The following is a 17,526-nucleotide window of genomic DNA, read 5'->3' as shown; positions in this document are numbered from 1 at the left end:
ACCAAAACGCATCTAGTAGGCTCAAGCATGCTGTCTGAGTAGGCAGCTCACTGGGTTTTGAGACACGTCCACGGGGTCTGAACGGCTTCACTTTTATTTCCGGGGTTAAAGCAGCCGCCATATCTGAATGCGCTTTAAACACACAGACATGTTTATTCCCAGCCAGTTGAGAAATACAGCCGGAAAAACTATATAGTGCTTTAATATTACACAATATACGTCCGACAGACCGGCTATAAAGGTAAGTTTAATATGCACAGATCGCATTAGTTGGTGGCGCAGATGGAGGATGTGTGTGATCAGCTCGGCTCTAGATTTGACTCCACATGGCACATGAGTGTTTGGCATGTAAAATACCAGCTTTAAAATCGCAGTTAGATCACTTATTTACCCACTATGCGTTTCATATGTTTTTAGGTATGTGTTTTTAGGGATTCGCTTTTATAAGATTCATTCGCTATTATTTCTGTTTTCATTACTTACGCTGTTCATTATGAGTAACGTTATCAGCTTGCTTGCTTATAAGTACATTGTTTAGCTGATTACTGCACCAGTTTATGTGTTTTTAAACATCTTATGAAAAATAAACGCAAATGGCACGTCTGAATCGGTGTACGTTAGATTCTGGATCGATGCAAAAAGTTGGATAAGTTGTAATACAAAGTACAGATATCTTTAAGGAGTTGGAAACATTATTTTCTTACAATTTTTTTAGACCGTGACATTTTTAGACTTTGAAATGTGAATGAAATATATATGCATGTAAATATGTAGGTCAAGATAACTGTACTATCTTAATTTGGTTAACATCTCATTACAAGTCAAATTTATATTTAGTCAATCACTCAATCATAACTTGAAGTTAAGGATGTGGCTTGAAACTTATTCTTGGTCAGTGGCAGATCAAAATTTCCCCATTCCAATATATCTCTGTTAGATTTATACACAAGCATCATCGTCATGTAATTAATGCTGTCAAACGATTAATCGCATCCAAAATAAAAGGTTCTGTTTGCATAATATATGTGCGTGTACTGTGTATATTTATTATGTATAAATACACACACATACAGCATATATTTTGAAAATATTTAAATGTATTTATATGTAGGCCTATTTATATAAGGTATATTTATATTCATATAATATATAAATGTAACGTGTGTCTGTTTATATATACATAATAAATATACACAGTACACACACACACACTATGTAAACAAAAACTTTTATTTTGGATGCGATTAATCGCGATTAATCATTTGACGGCACTAAAATAATACAGTTTCATTATCATTATGGTATTTTTAATGTCTGTCTTTGCCTAGATGTCATTGGTGGATTTGGGAAAGCGTCTTTTAGAAGCAGCTCGGAACGGTCATGATGATGAGGTCAGGACGCTGATGGCCAACGGAGCTCCGTTCACTACAGATTGGGTTGGTCAAGTTATCAATTATGTCCTATATAATTATGGGCTTAGCCTTCACAAGAAGCAGTTAACAAAGCAATGATATCATTGCCTTAAAAAAAACAACAACATGAGCCATGTTCTGACTCATCATTTGTTATTGACGATGTCTATTTGTAGTAATTTACATTTGTGCTATACATAAGGCATTCAAATGTGTGTAAAAATGAATTAAAAAGTAACGTAGATCGATTAGGAGTTGCATTTTCAAACTTTGAAGTGTTGCTAATACAAGACACTTACATTTAGAGACCATATTGATATATTTTGTTCTCTTCGATTTTTTTCCTTAAATTTTCTTTACTTGTTCTTAAAAAAATCTTAAATACCTTCATAAAACCTGTAGAAACCCTGTATGTAGAATATGAAGGCAGTTATACCATATTCAATTGTTGCATTAACAAATCGTGTTATATTATATATACAAAAAATCATAATACAAATGTCCTTTCTAATGAAAATAGATTTTTCCCATCCAAATGTGCTTGTACAAGTAAGCGTAGACCGATCCTATTAAACTTGCTGCATTTCTATGGCCTTTATGCATACATATGATATATTTTTTGAAGTATCAGGGAATTTTAAAACTGGGAAAGTCATATTCTCAGCTCAAAATTTGTTGCATAGATATATACCATACACACAAACCTACGAACTGCTTTGGCGTATTTTCATTTGCTTGTCTCCTAACGTTTTTTGCAGCTTGGAACATCTCCATTACATTTAGCAGCCCAGCATGGTCATTACTCTACTGCTGAAGTGCTGCTGAGGGCGGGTGTCAGCAGAGATGCCCGGACCAAAGTGGACAGGACCCCACTGCACATGGCGGCCACAGAGGGCCATGAGGTCATTGTGGATTTATTAATCAGGGTAAGTGAATGCTTGTCTTTTGTTCTGCTTATTTAATGTACTAAAAATATTCCTGATCTCAGTTTGTTAGCTGAGGAGACTGACACAAGTCTCTTAAATTTCCTTTTCATGTTTTAGAGTGGTGCTGAAATCAATGCCAAGGACATGTTGAAGATGACGGCTCTTCACTGGGCAGCCCAGCACGGCCATCACAACGTCGCAGAGCTGTTGATCAAACATGGCGCTGATGTACATGCCCTCAGCAAGTTTGACAAATCAGCATTTGATATCGCTGTCGACATACAACACGCTGAACTTGTGCAACTAATACAGGTCTGCTGTGTTCGTGGAAAACATTACAGAGTTGTTTGAGAAATGTTAAAGATGTTAAATCCTCTTTGTGTGTTTTAGGAGGGAATGCAGAATCAGGTGAACAGGAATGCCGAAGCGTCAATCATAAACGGCAGCTCCACCCCACAGTTCATCATTCAGGGCTTCCCAAACATCCAAGGGGGAGTCGTCAACCTCACTGACTTGATCAAAACCAACTCAGGTATGATACGTTGACTAGAAAATAAATATGGAATAATGGAATCTATAATAATGGAAAATATGGAAACACTGATGGATGTTTTTTAAACTTAAATAGTAATTAAACTTACAATTGCTTTTTGTGTTCTGTTTTCGCTTGATGTTTAGGTGACACAGAGGAGGCCATTGCTGTCAGTGCCTTGGACTCGAGTATCCAGCAAGTGGTGAATGAATCGGGTCAGAGGGTCATAACCATATTAACAGATCAACATGGAAATCTGCAGACAAATGGACTCGGCCAACCGTTCTTTGTCACAATGCAGGATGGACGACAAGGTAGGAATTCCTAGACTTATTTTGGATTTTGAAGGGAACTTCTCAATGCTACAGTTTTAGATTAATATGTAGTTTGGGGTAAGTTGGGAGACAGTAAGTTGAGAATAAAATTAAAATGATAAGAATAAAGTTGTAGCATTGTGAGATTAAAGTCATAATATTTTGAGAATAAAGTCGTAACAATACAAGAGTAAAGTTGTAGAAATACGAGATTAAAGGATGAATATTTTAAGAATAAAGGTTATATCCAGAGGAAGAAATTACAACATATTTCTGTTAGCTTCAATGCAAAATTTATTATTACAATTTTTTTGAATGTCACACTGAAGTGCTGTTGTATTATGCTCATCAAGGCTGCCTTTATTTAGTCAAAAGCAGTAAAACAGTTATATTTTGAAATATTTGTTTTTTACAATTTTGAAATGTAATTAATTTCTGTAATTTATAAAGATGGATTTTCAGCAGCTATTAGTCCAGTCTTTAGTGTCACATGATGTGTTACAGAAAAGTTTCTTATTTTCAATTTTGAAAAACATTTTTTCAGGAATCCTTCATCTATACAACGTTCAAAAGGACAACATTTGAAACAGAATTTTTTGTAACAATGTAAAAGTACTGTCACTTTTGATAAATTGAATGCTTGCTAAATAAACATTAATTCTTTTAATTATTTTGTGTTACATTCATTCATTCATTTCCAGGTATAGTATATTTTCACCACAATCGTGTACTTTGTCATTAAAGGCGTTCTTGTTTAAAAACATTTTTTTACATTTTTTTTTATTAGTATTGGCAGTTCAATCCAATCAAATCACAGAGGAAGTGGTTAATAACTCCGAACCTCCTGCCCGTAAAAGAAAAATTGAAGTTTCATCCAATAATACAGAGACCGGTGAAACAGTGAGTGTAACTAGATGTAAAAAAAAAATTGACGGTTACACTTTATTTTAAGGTGTCCTGGTTACAGTGCAATTATACATTTAAGTACTGAGTAATATTAATTAACTACATGTACTTAACTCTGTGACACCTTAAAATACAGTGTTACCAAATGTACTATTGCATGTTGTTACACCCTAAGAGCAAAACTTCCAGATGTTAAAAATCACCCCACCCCATCTCGATCTTATCTTCAATCTCCAGGAGCATCTCCAGTGGCAGTTACAGGAAGCTAACAGGAAAGCTCAAGCCTATCGTCAGCAGTTGCTCCGCAAAGAGCAGGAAGCCGAGGAGTACCGCATGAAACTAGAAGCCATGGAAAACGGACAGACCAACGGCACCATGGCCCTGGACCAGGAGCACGTCGTGTTTGTGCAGGAAGAGGTCGGAATCGAAGAAACAACGGAGGGAGAAGAGGAAGTGGTCATGTTTTCAGAAGAGGGCGTAGTCATCAAAACAGAAGAGATCGACTCTGCGGACGAGCAGATAACTTTAGTGGAAGCCACGGCGGGTCACACAGAAGTCATTTCATAAAAGAAGGCCCAAGAGCGTTGGACTCCGTGCTCAAGCAACCAAAGAGTGCATCAGCACAGTTTTGCTTTGGTTCATTTTGACGATTTGCTTTTGGCAGTTAAGTCCTTTTTGTAATTTATTGCCTTGTTCTGTTCAGGTTAATGTTACTTGCTTTAAATGAAAGTTCACAAACAAACAACCACAATGTGCATCATATGCACACACACACACATGACCAGGGAAGATGACTCTTTCTGGGAGTCTGTATCTGTGGTGTCCTTAAAAGTGGTCACCCCTGATTTGTCCTCGATGGGGCTTTTCAAAACAGCTGGAAAAGGTTCACTCAGGATGGAACTCTGCAAACTGTATGTTTTTGAGCTCCCTTAGAAATGTAGCTGCCTTATTCAGAGTTTCATTGCTTTTGTAAATAAACAATGACACTTCATTTCAGAATGCAGCAGCGTTATGTTCTATGCATTGGAAGTAAAATAATGCATCAATTTCAAGAATTTGATTTGTAGGCGATCTGTTCTTTTTCTGTCGGACGATTTTAAAATCTATAGGGCAATTAAAAGTGCCTTTGGTCATGTTTAGTTTTCATCTATAAAGGATTCGACGTGAATTATTGCATATATGGTATTTGTTTCAGTGGGTACTTCCCATTAATTGAACATTTAACTCACATTCCATGTGTAACTTGTATTTCTTTCTCTGTCTATGTATAATATGTTTAATTACTTTGAATCTTAAGTTGACAGCTCTTGCGAACAGAGACAAAGTAAAAAGCTTTCACAAATGTGAAACATCTAAATCCAGTATCAGGGTTTTGTATTTTATAATGCATAATGTGACCTCCCTGAGTTATGAAAAAGTAAGAGGTTTCGGAGGTGCATGATTATCTGCCATATTGATATCTGCACAACACGGCAAGATCAGAAGTGATTTCAATTTAATCACATTTTGTGCTATAAGACCGAAAATAGTGGCAGTAAATGATGTTTGTCATGGACATAAATGTCATAACCTCAGCAGAAATGGACATTTTTTTACACAGTTGAGATGCATAAACGTCTCACATAGGAATTATGTGATTATTTGCCTTTTTAACCATTCATAAAATTGTTTCTTTTTTTTAGACATTACCATCCTCACATTGTAAACATGAGCCCCAGTAATATACTGGCACTACAAGCTGCGCTAGTGTAAATGCAAAATCTTGAGCTTAGTTTTTTCCCACGTGTTATGTGCTTAAGTGATGTATACAGCTTTTGACTTATTTTTGATTAAAAATATTGCAATGATCAATTTATGGCTTTTGCGTACATTTTCTGTTGCTCATGTCATACAACCCAGTAAAAGAACATTGTGCACACAACAACACTAAATAATCAAACGTTTGGGGTGAATAAGATTACATTTAAAGTCTCTTCTCCTCACTAAGGCTGCATTACAGCAGTAGAACAGCAATTTTGTGTAATTTTATTACAATTTAAAAAAATGTTTCTATGTTCATATATTTTAAAATGTCATTTATTTCTGTAACGCAAAGCTGAATTTTCAGCACCATTACTCCAGTTTTCAGTACTTCAAATAATAATAATAAAATGACAATAATAATAATAAAATTGTTTATTCTTGCTAATTCTGAATAGGTACATTGACCAAAATTAAGAAATCAGTATACAAATAAGCAAGAGAACCATCTATCAAAGTACAGAATGTAAATAAAAATGACAAAGCTTTCAAAAAGGTCTTCACATTGGGGTTTAGGGGGGCATTGGTGCTCTCACTGGACCCCTCGGTGGAGCAGGAGGTCGTGGTGGCAAGGGAGGCCCTCTCTGAAAACCAAAGGGTGGGGGTCTGAGTGGGCCGGCACCGTAACCTGGAGGTGGCATTGGCGGAGGTCCCCTCATCCCTGGATGCATTGGTGGACCTATAAAATATGGGAGGAATTATCGCATATTAAATTACGTCTATTTTACTTCCATTTAAAAGCACAACAAGGCACTACTTCACACACATACCCATTGGGGGACCAAACGGTCCTCTAGGAGGTACACCCATGGGTGGAGGAGGAGGCATGCCAGGTGGAGGTGGTGCTCTTTGTTGACTAGATCCAGGCGGACCAGGTGGGTGAGGCACCATTCCTGGAGGTCCTGACGGATGCATGGGCATGGGCGGCATTCCTGGTGGATTCATTCCTGCAGGAGGGAAGGGCGGGGGTCCCGGTGGGGGCCCTGCGCCACCGCCCTGTGGTGTAGGAGTACCTGGTGCAGGAGGCATGCCCATACTGGGTGGCATCCCATGTGGCATTGTGCCAGGAGGAGGAACAGGTGGGTAAGCACCAGGAGGTGGCATTCCTGCAAGAGAAATTTACAAAATATTTAGACACAAAAGACTTTTACTGGACCAATAATAAGAAATAAATATTTGGAAACATATTTGGGTCCAAGATGCTTACATTGTAGAATTAGTTCACACAAAAATTGAAAATACTGTCATCATTTACTCATTTTGTTCCAAACCCATAAGACTTTGGTTAACCCTCAAAAAACTAATTGAGATATTTTTGACAAAAAAATATTCTGTCCCTCCATTGAATGTCAAGGTAACCAAAACGTAAAAGACCCCAAAAGTTTATAAATGCATCATAAAACAAATCCGTAGGACTGGAGCAGTTTATTATTCCAAGTCTTCAGAAGAGATATGCTCATTTTATATGATGAACAGATTTGATTTAGGCTAAACAATGATCGACACACACAAATGTGATCTGCTAGACGTATGTGTCAGTCATTGTTTACATGTAAATAAAAGCCTAAATTAAATAATAAATTATTAATAACTGACAAATTGTGCAACGTTTATTACACTAAATGGAATCAATCAATCTGACTCAAGCTGAAAAATGACAACATTATCTTATGTAGAGCTGCTTATAGCTGAAATCAACTTTTTATTTATATAATTGATGAACATTATACTGTTATAGAACTCCATTATCACTGAACTGACTGGAGCTGAATAACGACACTATTGTCTTTTTAGAGAAGAATTTGTCTCCTATGTGAAGTAGTTTCCTCATTGATTCTGTTATTTCCCAGTTTAATACTATGAAGCTACTTTGAAACAACGTGTATTGTATAAAGCACTACGTAAACAAAAGTGACTTGACTATCAATGAAGGGATAGAAACTTCTGAGGTTCATTAAAAATGAAAATTTGGGGTTTCAAGGATGAACCAAAGTTTTACGGGTTTGGAATGACATGGGGGTGAGTAAACAACGACAGATTTTTTGGGCCACTATCCCTTTAACTAACCTGGAATTGGAATCCCTGTTCCAAGGGCGGTCATGACCGGTGTAGGAATGGTGGGAGGTGGAGGAGCATCTGCGAAAAGCTGATGGGGACGATCGGCCTGTGAAAGTGGATTCTGGGCGGCCAGGAGGCGCTCTGCAGCTGAGCCATGCCTCTCGCCCTTTGAGTCTTTCTTAAAGGCATATGAAACCGTGATGGGACGATTGCAGAGATACTGGCCATTCATGGCTTCAATAGCTGCATCGGCGGCATCAAAACTTGCAAAGTTGATGAAAGCATAACCCTTCGAGTTGCCCGTGTCCGGATCTCGCATGATCTTCGGTGTCTGAAGGATCACGCCGAAAGCGCTGAAAGTGTCATAAAGCAGTTTCTCGTCGATCTCAGGGTCCAAGTTGCCAATGAAGATGTTGGCGCCGACATCAAGGTTCTTGTTGTGTGCCGAAGCCTTGTTGACTCGTATGGGTTTGCCGTAAAGTTTGATCATGTTCATGATCTTTATGGCGTAGTCTGCATCCTCTTCACTGAGGAATTCCACAAAGCCATAACCTGGAGAATGGAGAGAAATCTCAACTTAAAAGCATGCAAATGGTAGAGTTTTTTTTTTTTTCTCCCCTGAAGGTTTAAAGATAAGGTAACTCACCCTGATGTTGTCCTGTTACTCTGTCTTTGGGCATGTGTGTGTTTACAACAGGACCAGCTTGCAGGAAAAGCTCCCATAACAAAGGTTCAGAGACCTTCTCATCAAGACCACCCACATATACAGTGGCATCTGAGAAAAATAAACGATAAAAATGAACACTATTGCACTGGACACAAAGTAAGGCTCTTATAAAAATAAAATACACACTATTTTGATTAATGTTTCTGCTACTTATAATATTAATATGCATATATTATATTAGTTTGATTCACTTCATCTAAATTAAAACCAAAACTTTTCTTTGTTATTTGCTTTTAGCAAGCATATTTGAATGAATGGGACTCAAGGCTAATCGAGAAGATATGAAAAGCTTAAATCTTTCCATAGTTCTGTAATACTTTTCTTTTCGCAAATATAGTGCATTAAAGTATCCCTACGAGTTTCTATTTATTACATTTACCTTGATTTCGTTCTGAAATCGGTCCCGCCGCCATGATGATGAACCCAGCGTGTGTCCTGACGGAAGTGATTCGCTTTCCTCTCTGTAGCGATTCGCGATTCAATACAACACAACAGCGCCACGTAAGGCAGTGCTGCCGCCTACAGGACAGGAGGATGAACGCTATCGCCTTTGCGGCTGTTTAATTCTGATTTACTGTGTCCTTTGCTCTTTTTTTTGTAGTCACATCACTTAATCTTTGTTTTTAATATTGCTAATGCTCGTAAAATGGAGCCAGAGCAGTGCAATATCAGTGTTTCAGGACCTGTCTGGACCGTCTGGACACCCAATACACTATCATACAAAAGTAACAAAACAGTCCTCAAAATCAAACATGCAGTTTATTAATATAACCATGAGCTGTATGTACCCATCATTAAGCAAGAATACTGACATGTAATGTGATTTACCAGCCAAATATGAAACAAACAGGTAAATCTGCATCAAAATAAAGTTAATTTGCGTTTTTATTGAAATAATACATCCCTGCTTATAAGCATATTAAGTGAACCCTTTTATTTTATGCTTGCAGAAACTGAATCTGTCAGCGAAGTTGTGAATGTGACAGGTTTGAAAAGTAGCTATGTTGATACAGGACAGCTGGTTTTATGACTCAGCTGTATGTCTGGTTTACAGACATACAAACTGGATACATGTACTGTTGGACTGAGAAAGAACTGTGGTTTAACAGTTTTGTGTGAGAGTGTGAAGTCACTCCCATTGTGTGTCAGTGGTTCGACCTGTTTCTCCTGCTCTCTCACCCTGTCTCAAAGAAGAGTCTGGCCGTGTGGAATCTGCCTTTAGACCAGCACAAGAATGGATCGATAAAGCTTTTCAGAAACCTGAGCATCTGCTTTTCTCCTCCCAGTGGATTTCGAGCTAGAGTAACACGTAAGCATACAGACTGACACATTACTGCTAGGGTGAACATGGGGACAGATTTAGCCTACAACTTTGTCTTCAAAGGTAAGTTTGAATCAGTTGACTAGAGATCAGATTTGATCTCAGGCAGTTTTTACGGTCTGAATGATAATAATAATAATCTTTAGCATATAAAACATTTAATAAATTGGTTATTTGGTCTTGTCACCCTTTTTTCCTGTGTTTCTATTAGAGGGATGAATTGTAGCTATTAATTTTGTCAATTAGAATAAAAACTCAATCAATTAAAGTCAGCTAAAAGGTTTTTGTTGTCTTTCAGTGGTTTTAATTGGAGAATCAGGGGTTGGAAAGAGCAACCTACTGTCCAGATTTACCAAAAACGAGTTCAATCATGACAGCCGTACAACCATTGGAGTGGAATTCAGCACTCGCTCCATTCAAGTGGATAGTATTACCATCAAGGCCCAGATCTGGGACACTGCAGGTCTAGAGCGCTACAGGGCGATTACCTCAGCGTAAGTCACACATTTCCTCATCTCAAAATATATATTCTTTAATCCTAAGGATATATCTGATCTATGCACGTTCACATGAATCCTTATTTAGGATAATGCCGGCTGTGGAATTCCTAGTGATTGATTTAGCATCACACCCAGAACCACTCCTTTTTTAGTCTGGGAAACAGTTAAAAGTATAACTGACATGTGACTGACATCTACAGTTGCCCTAACAACAAGCATTTAGGTTACTTTTTACTCTTTTGCTGTTGGATAAATTGTTTGTCATTGGTTTTGAGATTTTATGTCACTGTAGTAACATTCATACAGTGCATGTTAAGTATCCAAAGTGCTTTTTGAGAGCCACAACTACACACAGGGGATAATTATATTATATTTTAAGTATAATTATCATGAGAGCAAATAGTGAACTATTACAATAGATGCTGCATCAAGACTACCATTTAGAAATTTGGGTTCTGTAAGATTTTTGTCCCTTATGCTCACCAAGGCTGATTTATTTGATCACAATTACAGTATCATTTTTTTTAGCTTATTTTAAATAATAATGATTTAAAATGTAATTTATTCCTGACTTTTCAGCATCATCACTCCAGTCTTCAGTGTCACATGATTCTTCAGAAATCATTCTAATACGCTGATTTGCTGCTCAAGAAATATTTCTCATTATTATCAATAATACTGAAAACAACTTTGTTTAATGTTGTGTCTTTTTTTCAGTATTCTTTGTTAAATAGAACATTCAAAAGAACAATTTATTTGAAACTGATGTTTTATATTATTATAAATTTCTTATTTGTCACTTTTTAATGCATACTTACAAAATAAAAGTATTCACTTCTGAAAAAAACTTTTATCTTATGTGAATACCTGTGAAAATTAATGCATTATGTTAGGTTATGATTATGAAAAAGGACCTTTCTCATTTTAAACAAAGTAATGAATCATAAAGTACAATTTTAGCCAATATCCACTTCTTGTTTCTGCATATGTAATAATAAATAGTTTGGTTCTTTGTAGTTATTACAGGGGAGCCGTGGGTGCGCTGCTGGTTTATGACATCACCAAGCACCTGACGTATGAGAATGTCGAGCGATGGCTGAAGGAGCTGTATGACCACGCTGATCCTCACATAGTAGTCATGCTTGTGGGAAATAAAAGTGACCTGGGAAATGTACGCACTGTGCCAACAGAGGAGGCGAAGGACTTTGCAGGTGTCAATGCATTTCATAAATCTTTGTTTTAGACTTAGATTGAGACTTAAGCCCTTAAATTAGGGATGTCAGATTCACTTCCTGAAGGTCCACTCTTCTGCAGGGTTTCGCTCCAACCCTAATTAAACAAGCCTAAACCAGCTACTCAAGGTCTTCAGGATTACTAGAAAACTTCCAGGCAGGGGTTTTGAAACTACACTCTACAGGACAGTGGACCCCCAGGACCGGAGTTTGACATGTGCCTTAAATGATGCTATTCCAAACCTGTGCAACTTTCTGTCTTCTGCCGAGCACGAAAGATGACATTTAGATTTTTTTTTTTTTTTTTGCATGTACAATGAAAGTTAATGGGGTCTAATGTTGTTTAGACATTCTTCAAAATATCTTCTTTTGTGTTCCACAGAAGAAAGAAAGGTTTAGTATGACATGAGTGTGAGAATTTTCATTTTTGAATGAGCTTTCACCTTTATTTTTCTATTTTAATTCCCTTTTATGGTTTGTTTATTTATTTGATAAAACAGAGGCCAAAGGCTTACTTTTTATGGAGACGTCCGCATTAGAGTCAACTAATGTCGAATCTGCCTTCCTTGAAGTTCTAACAGGTGAGTTTGCTTTTTACTTTAAGTCACTGATTAACATTGAATCACAGCAAGATTTATAGGATTTACACTGACAAGCAAAAGTTTGGAATAATTAAGATTTTTTACAGTGTGTTCACCAAGGCTGCATTTATCTGATCAAAAATACAGTAAAACAGTCAAATTATGAAATATTACCATTTAAAATAATTGTTTTCTATTTTAATATATTTTGAAATGTAATTTATTCCTGTGATGCAAAGCTGAATTTTCATAATTTCTCCAGACTTCAGTGTCACCTGATCCTTTCCGAATAGAACTCATTCTAATCTAAGTTCTTTTAAGTTTTAGTTCAGTTTTTACTGTATTTTTGATCAAATAAATTAAGCCTTGCTGAGCATGAGACTTATTTCAAAACGTTTAAAAATCATAATTATTTAATACTTCATAACCAGTTTATACCTCTTTTGGTTTAAAAACCTTCTAGATTTGAACTGACTTTAAATGCATAAAGACAGTGTTGATTTATGTTTCCTTCATCAGCAATACACAAGAAAGTTGCTAGTAAAGAGGTTACCAGAGGCTCGATCAGCGCGGTGACTCTGGGCCCCTCCAGCGAGTTTAATGAGGAGAGACGGTCCTGCTGCAGCTCCTGAACAGATGAATGAACATCCAGACAAAGGCATCAAGAGAAAACCAAGACATTTATCTGTGACATGGATCATGTCATACCTGCATGGAGGCATTTCTTCATACTTGACCCTCAGTGGATGTTCATATCAGTGAGCAAAATGGGAGGGACCCACATTTTAAGCATTATTGTTTTGTGGCTTGTTTTTTTACTTTTAAAAGATGTAAACAGTTGAAACTGATAATGTAAGATAAGATGTGTTTTTGGCAATTATGACTAGACATGAATTTTAATTACTTTGAATGAAACACAAGTGGGTTATGCTGTATTATAAAGCTATTTATATGGTGTGAAATGAACAAAATTTCTATTTCAGTGCAGATTTCGGGTCTATAAACTACAGGTAAAAATATAAACCACTCAATCTTTAAACAAAGTAAATAACATCTTGGGCTGATCTATGATATATTAGATACAATTAGATATTTCTCATGGAAAGAATCTTATGGATTTTTCTTGTGTGCAAGAAAAAATGTCCATTATAGAAATTGGAAGATGCTCTGTACACTGCTGCAGCTTGCAAAATTCATTATATTTAATGAAACAGCAATATTTTAGTCTTAAAGGGTTAGTTCACCCAAAAATGAAAATTAGCCCATAAATTACTCACCCTCAAGGCATCCTAGGTGTATATGACTTTCTTCTTTCAGACGAATCCAGTCGGACTTGTATTAAAAATTGTCTTTGATCTTTCAAGTTGTTTAATGGCAGTCAGCGGGTGTTACAGTGCTTCAGTCCAGAAGAAGTGAAATAAAAAGCGCCCATCCATAATAAAAAAGTGTCTCACACGGCTGCGGGGGGGTGAACAAAGTCCTCCTGTAGCGAATCGATGCGTTTTTGTAAGAAAAATATCCAGTGAAGAAAGTCGTATACACCTAGGATGCCTTGAGGGTGAGTAATTTATGGGCTAATTTTCATTTTTGGGTGAACTAACCCTTTTACAACACCTTATTCAGGCATGAAAAAGGTGCTGTGTTAATAAATATATACGGAATTGGGACTTCATTTCTTTGTCCTACACAACTGCCCGAGTGTGTGCTGACTTGTTTGTCTATAAAAATATTCCTTAACATAGCGTTATAGCTTTATTTATTTATTTTTGTATTTTTATGCCATTTGGAATGTTACATGTTTCCATATGTAAATATGTAACATTATTATATTCAAACACGAAACAATAATGCAGCAATTATTCAGGCTTAGTCATTAAATCCATAACCACCAAAAACTTTAATTAAATATTTATTTATTTGAATTTGATGTTTTTATAAATTCATACATAACTAATTAGAGCGATTTCTCTGAAACATTCTGTAACAATCCTTGCAAATAAGAAGTTTCACGATTACTGACTGACGCTGATTAATCAAGTCCATATCTACCCATTTCGAGAAAAGTTGAAAAAGTATTCAGAGTGGTAAATCAAAGTTATAACCCAGGGATTTTTTTTTTTTAATTAGTGACACAAAAATGACTTAATGCTCAGTTCAACTGATGAACACAGTCAGTGCCTGGGTATTGAGGCAGATTCAGTTGGTACTTCTGCTCAAGTGCAGGAGGAACGAATCGTCCTCCCAGGAAGTGGTAGCGTCCTTTGAAGTGACTAGCTGCTTTCTTAGGGGCCGTGAGGGAGATGAGCATGTCAGGCTGAATCCCATCAGGACAGCCATTTTCCACATCCCAACCTAATAAATGAAAGAAATGACACAATCAGAAGATATTTCTGATACACTAGTCGACTTACTGTTACGAGGCATTTTATTCAATAAAAGATGCTTGTTGGCTCATAAATGCTAATCACAAAGATCAAAAAAACCCAATGTTTTTTTTCTACTAAATGCTTAGATTGCAATTAAATCAGTGATTATTTGTGTGTTCTCACCTGAAGGTATGTCAACGCTAGCAATGGGCACAGTGATTTTCTTTAGTTGGGAGAGGATGTCACCGAACGGCTCTCGCACCGCACCCTTAAAACTGAATCCAAAGATGGCGTCCACCACCAAATTATACACTTCATCAATCACATCAGCCTAAAGACAGCATGATGGGGAAATACACAACTGTTACACATATCAAACACATACACTGCCGTTCAAACACTTAGGGTTGTAAGATACATTACTGTTTAAAAAAAAAAAACCCATCTCTTATGCTCACCAAAGCTACAATTATTTAATCAAAAATTCAGTAAAATTGTAATATAATAGTTACAATAATAGTTGTGCTACTGATATTTTTGTGGAAACAGTAATACTTTTTTAGGATTTTTTGGTGAAGAGAAAGTTCAAATGAACAGCAATTATTTTGTAACCATTTTTTTTTGTACATTTTCATCAATTTAATGCATCTGTTTGGAATAATCCTAAATAATAAATAAATAATTACTTTGAAAAATCTTACTGACCCCAAACTTTTAAACGGTAGAGTACATATGTGACCCTGGACCACAAAACCAGTCATAAGTGTCAATTTTTTGAAATTGAGATTTATACATCATCTGAAAGCTGAATAAATAAGCTTTCCACTGATATATGGTTCGTTAGGATAGGACAATATTTGGAAAATCTGAAAATCTGGAATCTGACGGTGCAAAAAGTTTTTTTGGCTATTGCTACAAATATACCCCAGCGACCTAAAACTGGTTTTGTGGTCCAGGGTCACATATACAAAAACAAAGTACAAAATCCTTTTTTTTTTTACATAAAGGTAAAAATATGAAACATTAAAATGTCAGCTTGTTGTGCATAGCTTGAGCAGCTGGTACATTCATGGCATTTAGCACATTATTTGATCATATATTAATGAGAAGGAAGAACCCATATGAGGGCTAAAAACATCTGGCCCCCCTACAGTGTGAAAGATGTGGTATTGACCGCTGGGGTTTGTGTTGTACCTCAAGCATCTCTGTCAGGAAGGATATATCCATCTTCTCACACTGGGTGGTAAGATTCTGGAACAGCTGTTTTTTGGGGCGCTTTGGGTACAATACAGAAGGCTCATATCCCTGGGAGATCCACATACAATATGAATAAATCAATACATCTTCATAAAATATTAAGTTTAATGAAGGAATTATTTATTTTCAGTATAACATGAACTCACAAACAGTTTGAGATGTCTAGCACAAACCAACCCATCTCCGCCATTATTTCCTGGCCCACAGATCACCAGAACTCTAGGTGGACTCTTGAGCAGTGATTGTAGAGGATAGCCCTACGAAGCAAAAACTGCTTTTAATGTGTATAATGAATGCATTTGATCCTTTCTGCATGTTGGTGGAGCATCAGATGTACCTTTGACACAGCTGTGGCACAGCTCAGACCGGCCAGCTCCATTAACTGATCCACACTGAAGCTGTACTCATCGAACAGCTCCTCGTCAATGTGCTGAGCCTCTTCTTGCCTACAAAAGAAAGATTACATAAAAACAATCATGTTTATGCTCAGGCAACAATACTGATAATCCTAATACTAATAAATGCAGTGCATTTACACTCACCCCAAGTACTTGATTGTATTAGCCATAGTGCAAGCCTGTCTGTGAGTGAGATCTTTACTGTAGATGTTACTGGCAATATGTGCACATGCTCCTGTATGGGTCAGGACAGAGCCTCCTCGTGATGTCACAAGAAGACCGATTCCAAACAGGGCTCGAACTCCCAACATTCACCTGGCTAAAGCACCTGAACGCAGAAATACAATAAAAAGGTTGTCAAGAAATGATGGTGCATGTTGTTGATTTCTGCCTACATAGCGAGAGAGAGAGAAAAAAAGAGAACAATCTTGCTTCATTCTTGGAAAGACAGTAAGACAGTAATAATTCTGAGCAGAGAAACCTAATAATCTGCTGCCCATATATTCTAAACTTGGTCACTCATTATTTTCTGGTAAGGAGGTTGTTGACAGACATATCCAAAAAGTTACTGAATAGATATGCAATACATTTTTAGTGTGTAACGAGGGATTAAATATTTACAATAATATAGTCATTATATTAATTACGTATATTTTAATATAAATATACATAAATAATATAAATATACATATACAACTAATGCATAGGCTATAACTCAACCAGGGCAACTTAATCATGAGAAAAAAATGATATTACACATTAGAAATCATATTTTAGAACAGTTTAACATGCTACCATCAGATCAAAAAACTGTTATGGGGAGAATCAACTTATATAAATATAGAAAGCTGAAGTATTCAGTAAACTTACCTGTTAGCAAGTGTGTCTATATTAAGGTCAAACGCTCTGTAACATTCGTTAACACCAAGAAATGCTCAAGACACCGCCGGCAGAATACAAAACAGAACAAAAAAACAATCCAGTTACAACTTTACAGGATATAAACATGCAAAAGTATATTAAAGAGTTAGGATACGTGCAGCCCTCTGCTGCTGAAACCCAGTATACAAACAATATCCGGGTTAGTGAACTTGAGCCGCTTTTCTTATTCTTCTTCTTCTTTGGTGTTTTATTGGCGGTTGGCAAAACAGCTTATAGGTGCATTACCGCCACCGACTGGACTCATCCGTGGATCA

At 36.6% G+C, this 17,526-nt stretch overlaps 4 protein-coding genes across 4 annotated transcripts; 2 read left to right on the top strand and 2 right to left on the bottom strand.

Annotated features, from left to right (window-relative positions):
- Positions 1-87: 87 nt before the first annotated feature.
- Positions 88-5,941, top strand: LOC107693304 (GA-binding protein subunit beta-1-like). Its single transcript, XM_016492625.1, has 8 exons — positions 88-241; positions 1,329-1,436; positions 2,171-2,338; positions 2,456-2,650; positions 2,729-2,870; positions 3,017-3,184; positions 3,972-4,084; positions 4,328-5,941. Exons 2-8 carry the CDS (start codon positions 1,329-1,331, stop codon positions 4,655-4,657), a joined length of 1,224 nt encoding a protein of 407 aa, XP_016348111.1. The 5' UTR covers positions 88-241; the 3' UTR covers positions 4,658-5,941.
- A 314-nt stretch (positions 5,942-6,255) lies between these two features.
- LOC107693305 (splicing factor 3B subunit 4-like) lies at positions 6,256-9,153 on the bottom strand. The gene is made up of 5 exons (XM_016492626.1): positions 9,055-9,153; positions 8,595-8,723; positions 7,958-8,500; positions 6,661-6,996; positions 6,256-6,569 (listed from the first exon to the last, which is right to left on the bottom strand). The coding sequence occupies exons 1-5, from the start codon at positions 9,086-9,088 to the stop codon at positions 6,403-6,405; spliced, it is 1,209 nt and encodes a 402-aa protein (XP_016348112.1). The 5' UTR covers positions 9,089-9,153; the 3' UTR covers positions 6,256-6,402.
- Positions 9,154-9,893: 740 nt separating this feature from the next.
- Positions 9,894-13,558, top strand: LOC107693307 (ras-related protein Rab-25-like). The gene is made up of 5 exons (XM_016492628.1): positions 9,894-10,059; positions 10,295-10,490; positions 11,514-11,707; positions 12,229-12,309; positions 12,829-13,558. The coding sequence occupies exons 1-5, from the start codon at positions 10,023-10,025 to the stop codon at positions 12,939-12,941; spliced, it is 621 nt and encodes a 206-aa protein (XP_016348114.1). The 5' UTR covers positions 9,894-10,022; the 3' UTR covers positions 12,942-13,558.
- Positions 13,559-14,419: 861 nt separating this feature from the next.
- On the bottom strand, positions 14,420-17,420 carry naxe (NAD(P)HX epimerase). The gene is made up of 7 exons (XM_016492627.1): positions 17,201-17,420; positions 16,475-16,658; positions 16,270-16,378; positions 16,079-16,189; positions 15,870-15,980; positions 14,859-15,006; positions 14,420-14,661 (listed from the first exon to the last, which is right to left on the bottom strand). Exons 2-7 carry the CDS (start codon positions 16,639-16,641, stop codon positions 14,459-14,461), a joined length of 849 nt encoding a protein of 282 aa, XP_016348113.1. The 5' UTR covers positions 16,642-16,658; positions 17,201-17,420; the 3' UTR covers positions 14,420-14,458.
- Between the last annotated feature and the right edge of the window lie 106 nt (positions 17,421-17,526).

This window comes from Sinocyclocheilus anshuiensis, unplaced genomic scaffold (genome assembly GCF_001515605.1).
Source record: "Sinocyclocheilus anshuiensis isolate Anshui unplaced genomic scaffold, SAMN03320099.WGS_v1.1 scaffold566, whole genome shotgun sequence".
Classification (NCBI taxonomy): domain Eukaryota; kingdom Metazoa; phylum Chordata; class Actinopteri; order Cypriniformes; family Cyprinidae; genus Sinocyclocheilus; species Sinocyclocheilus anshuiensis.
The sequence above is the reverse complement of the archived record's forward strand: the minus strand, read 5'-3'. Positions and strand labels throughout refer to the sequence as shown.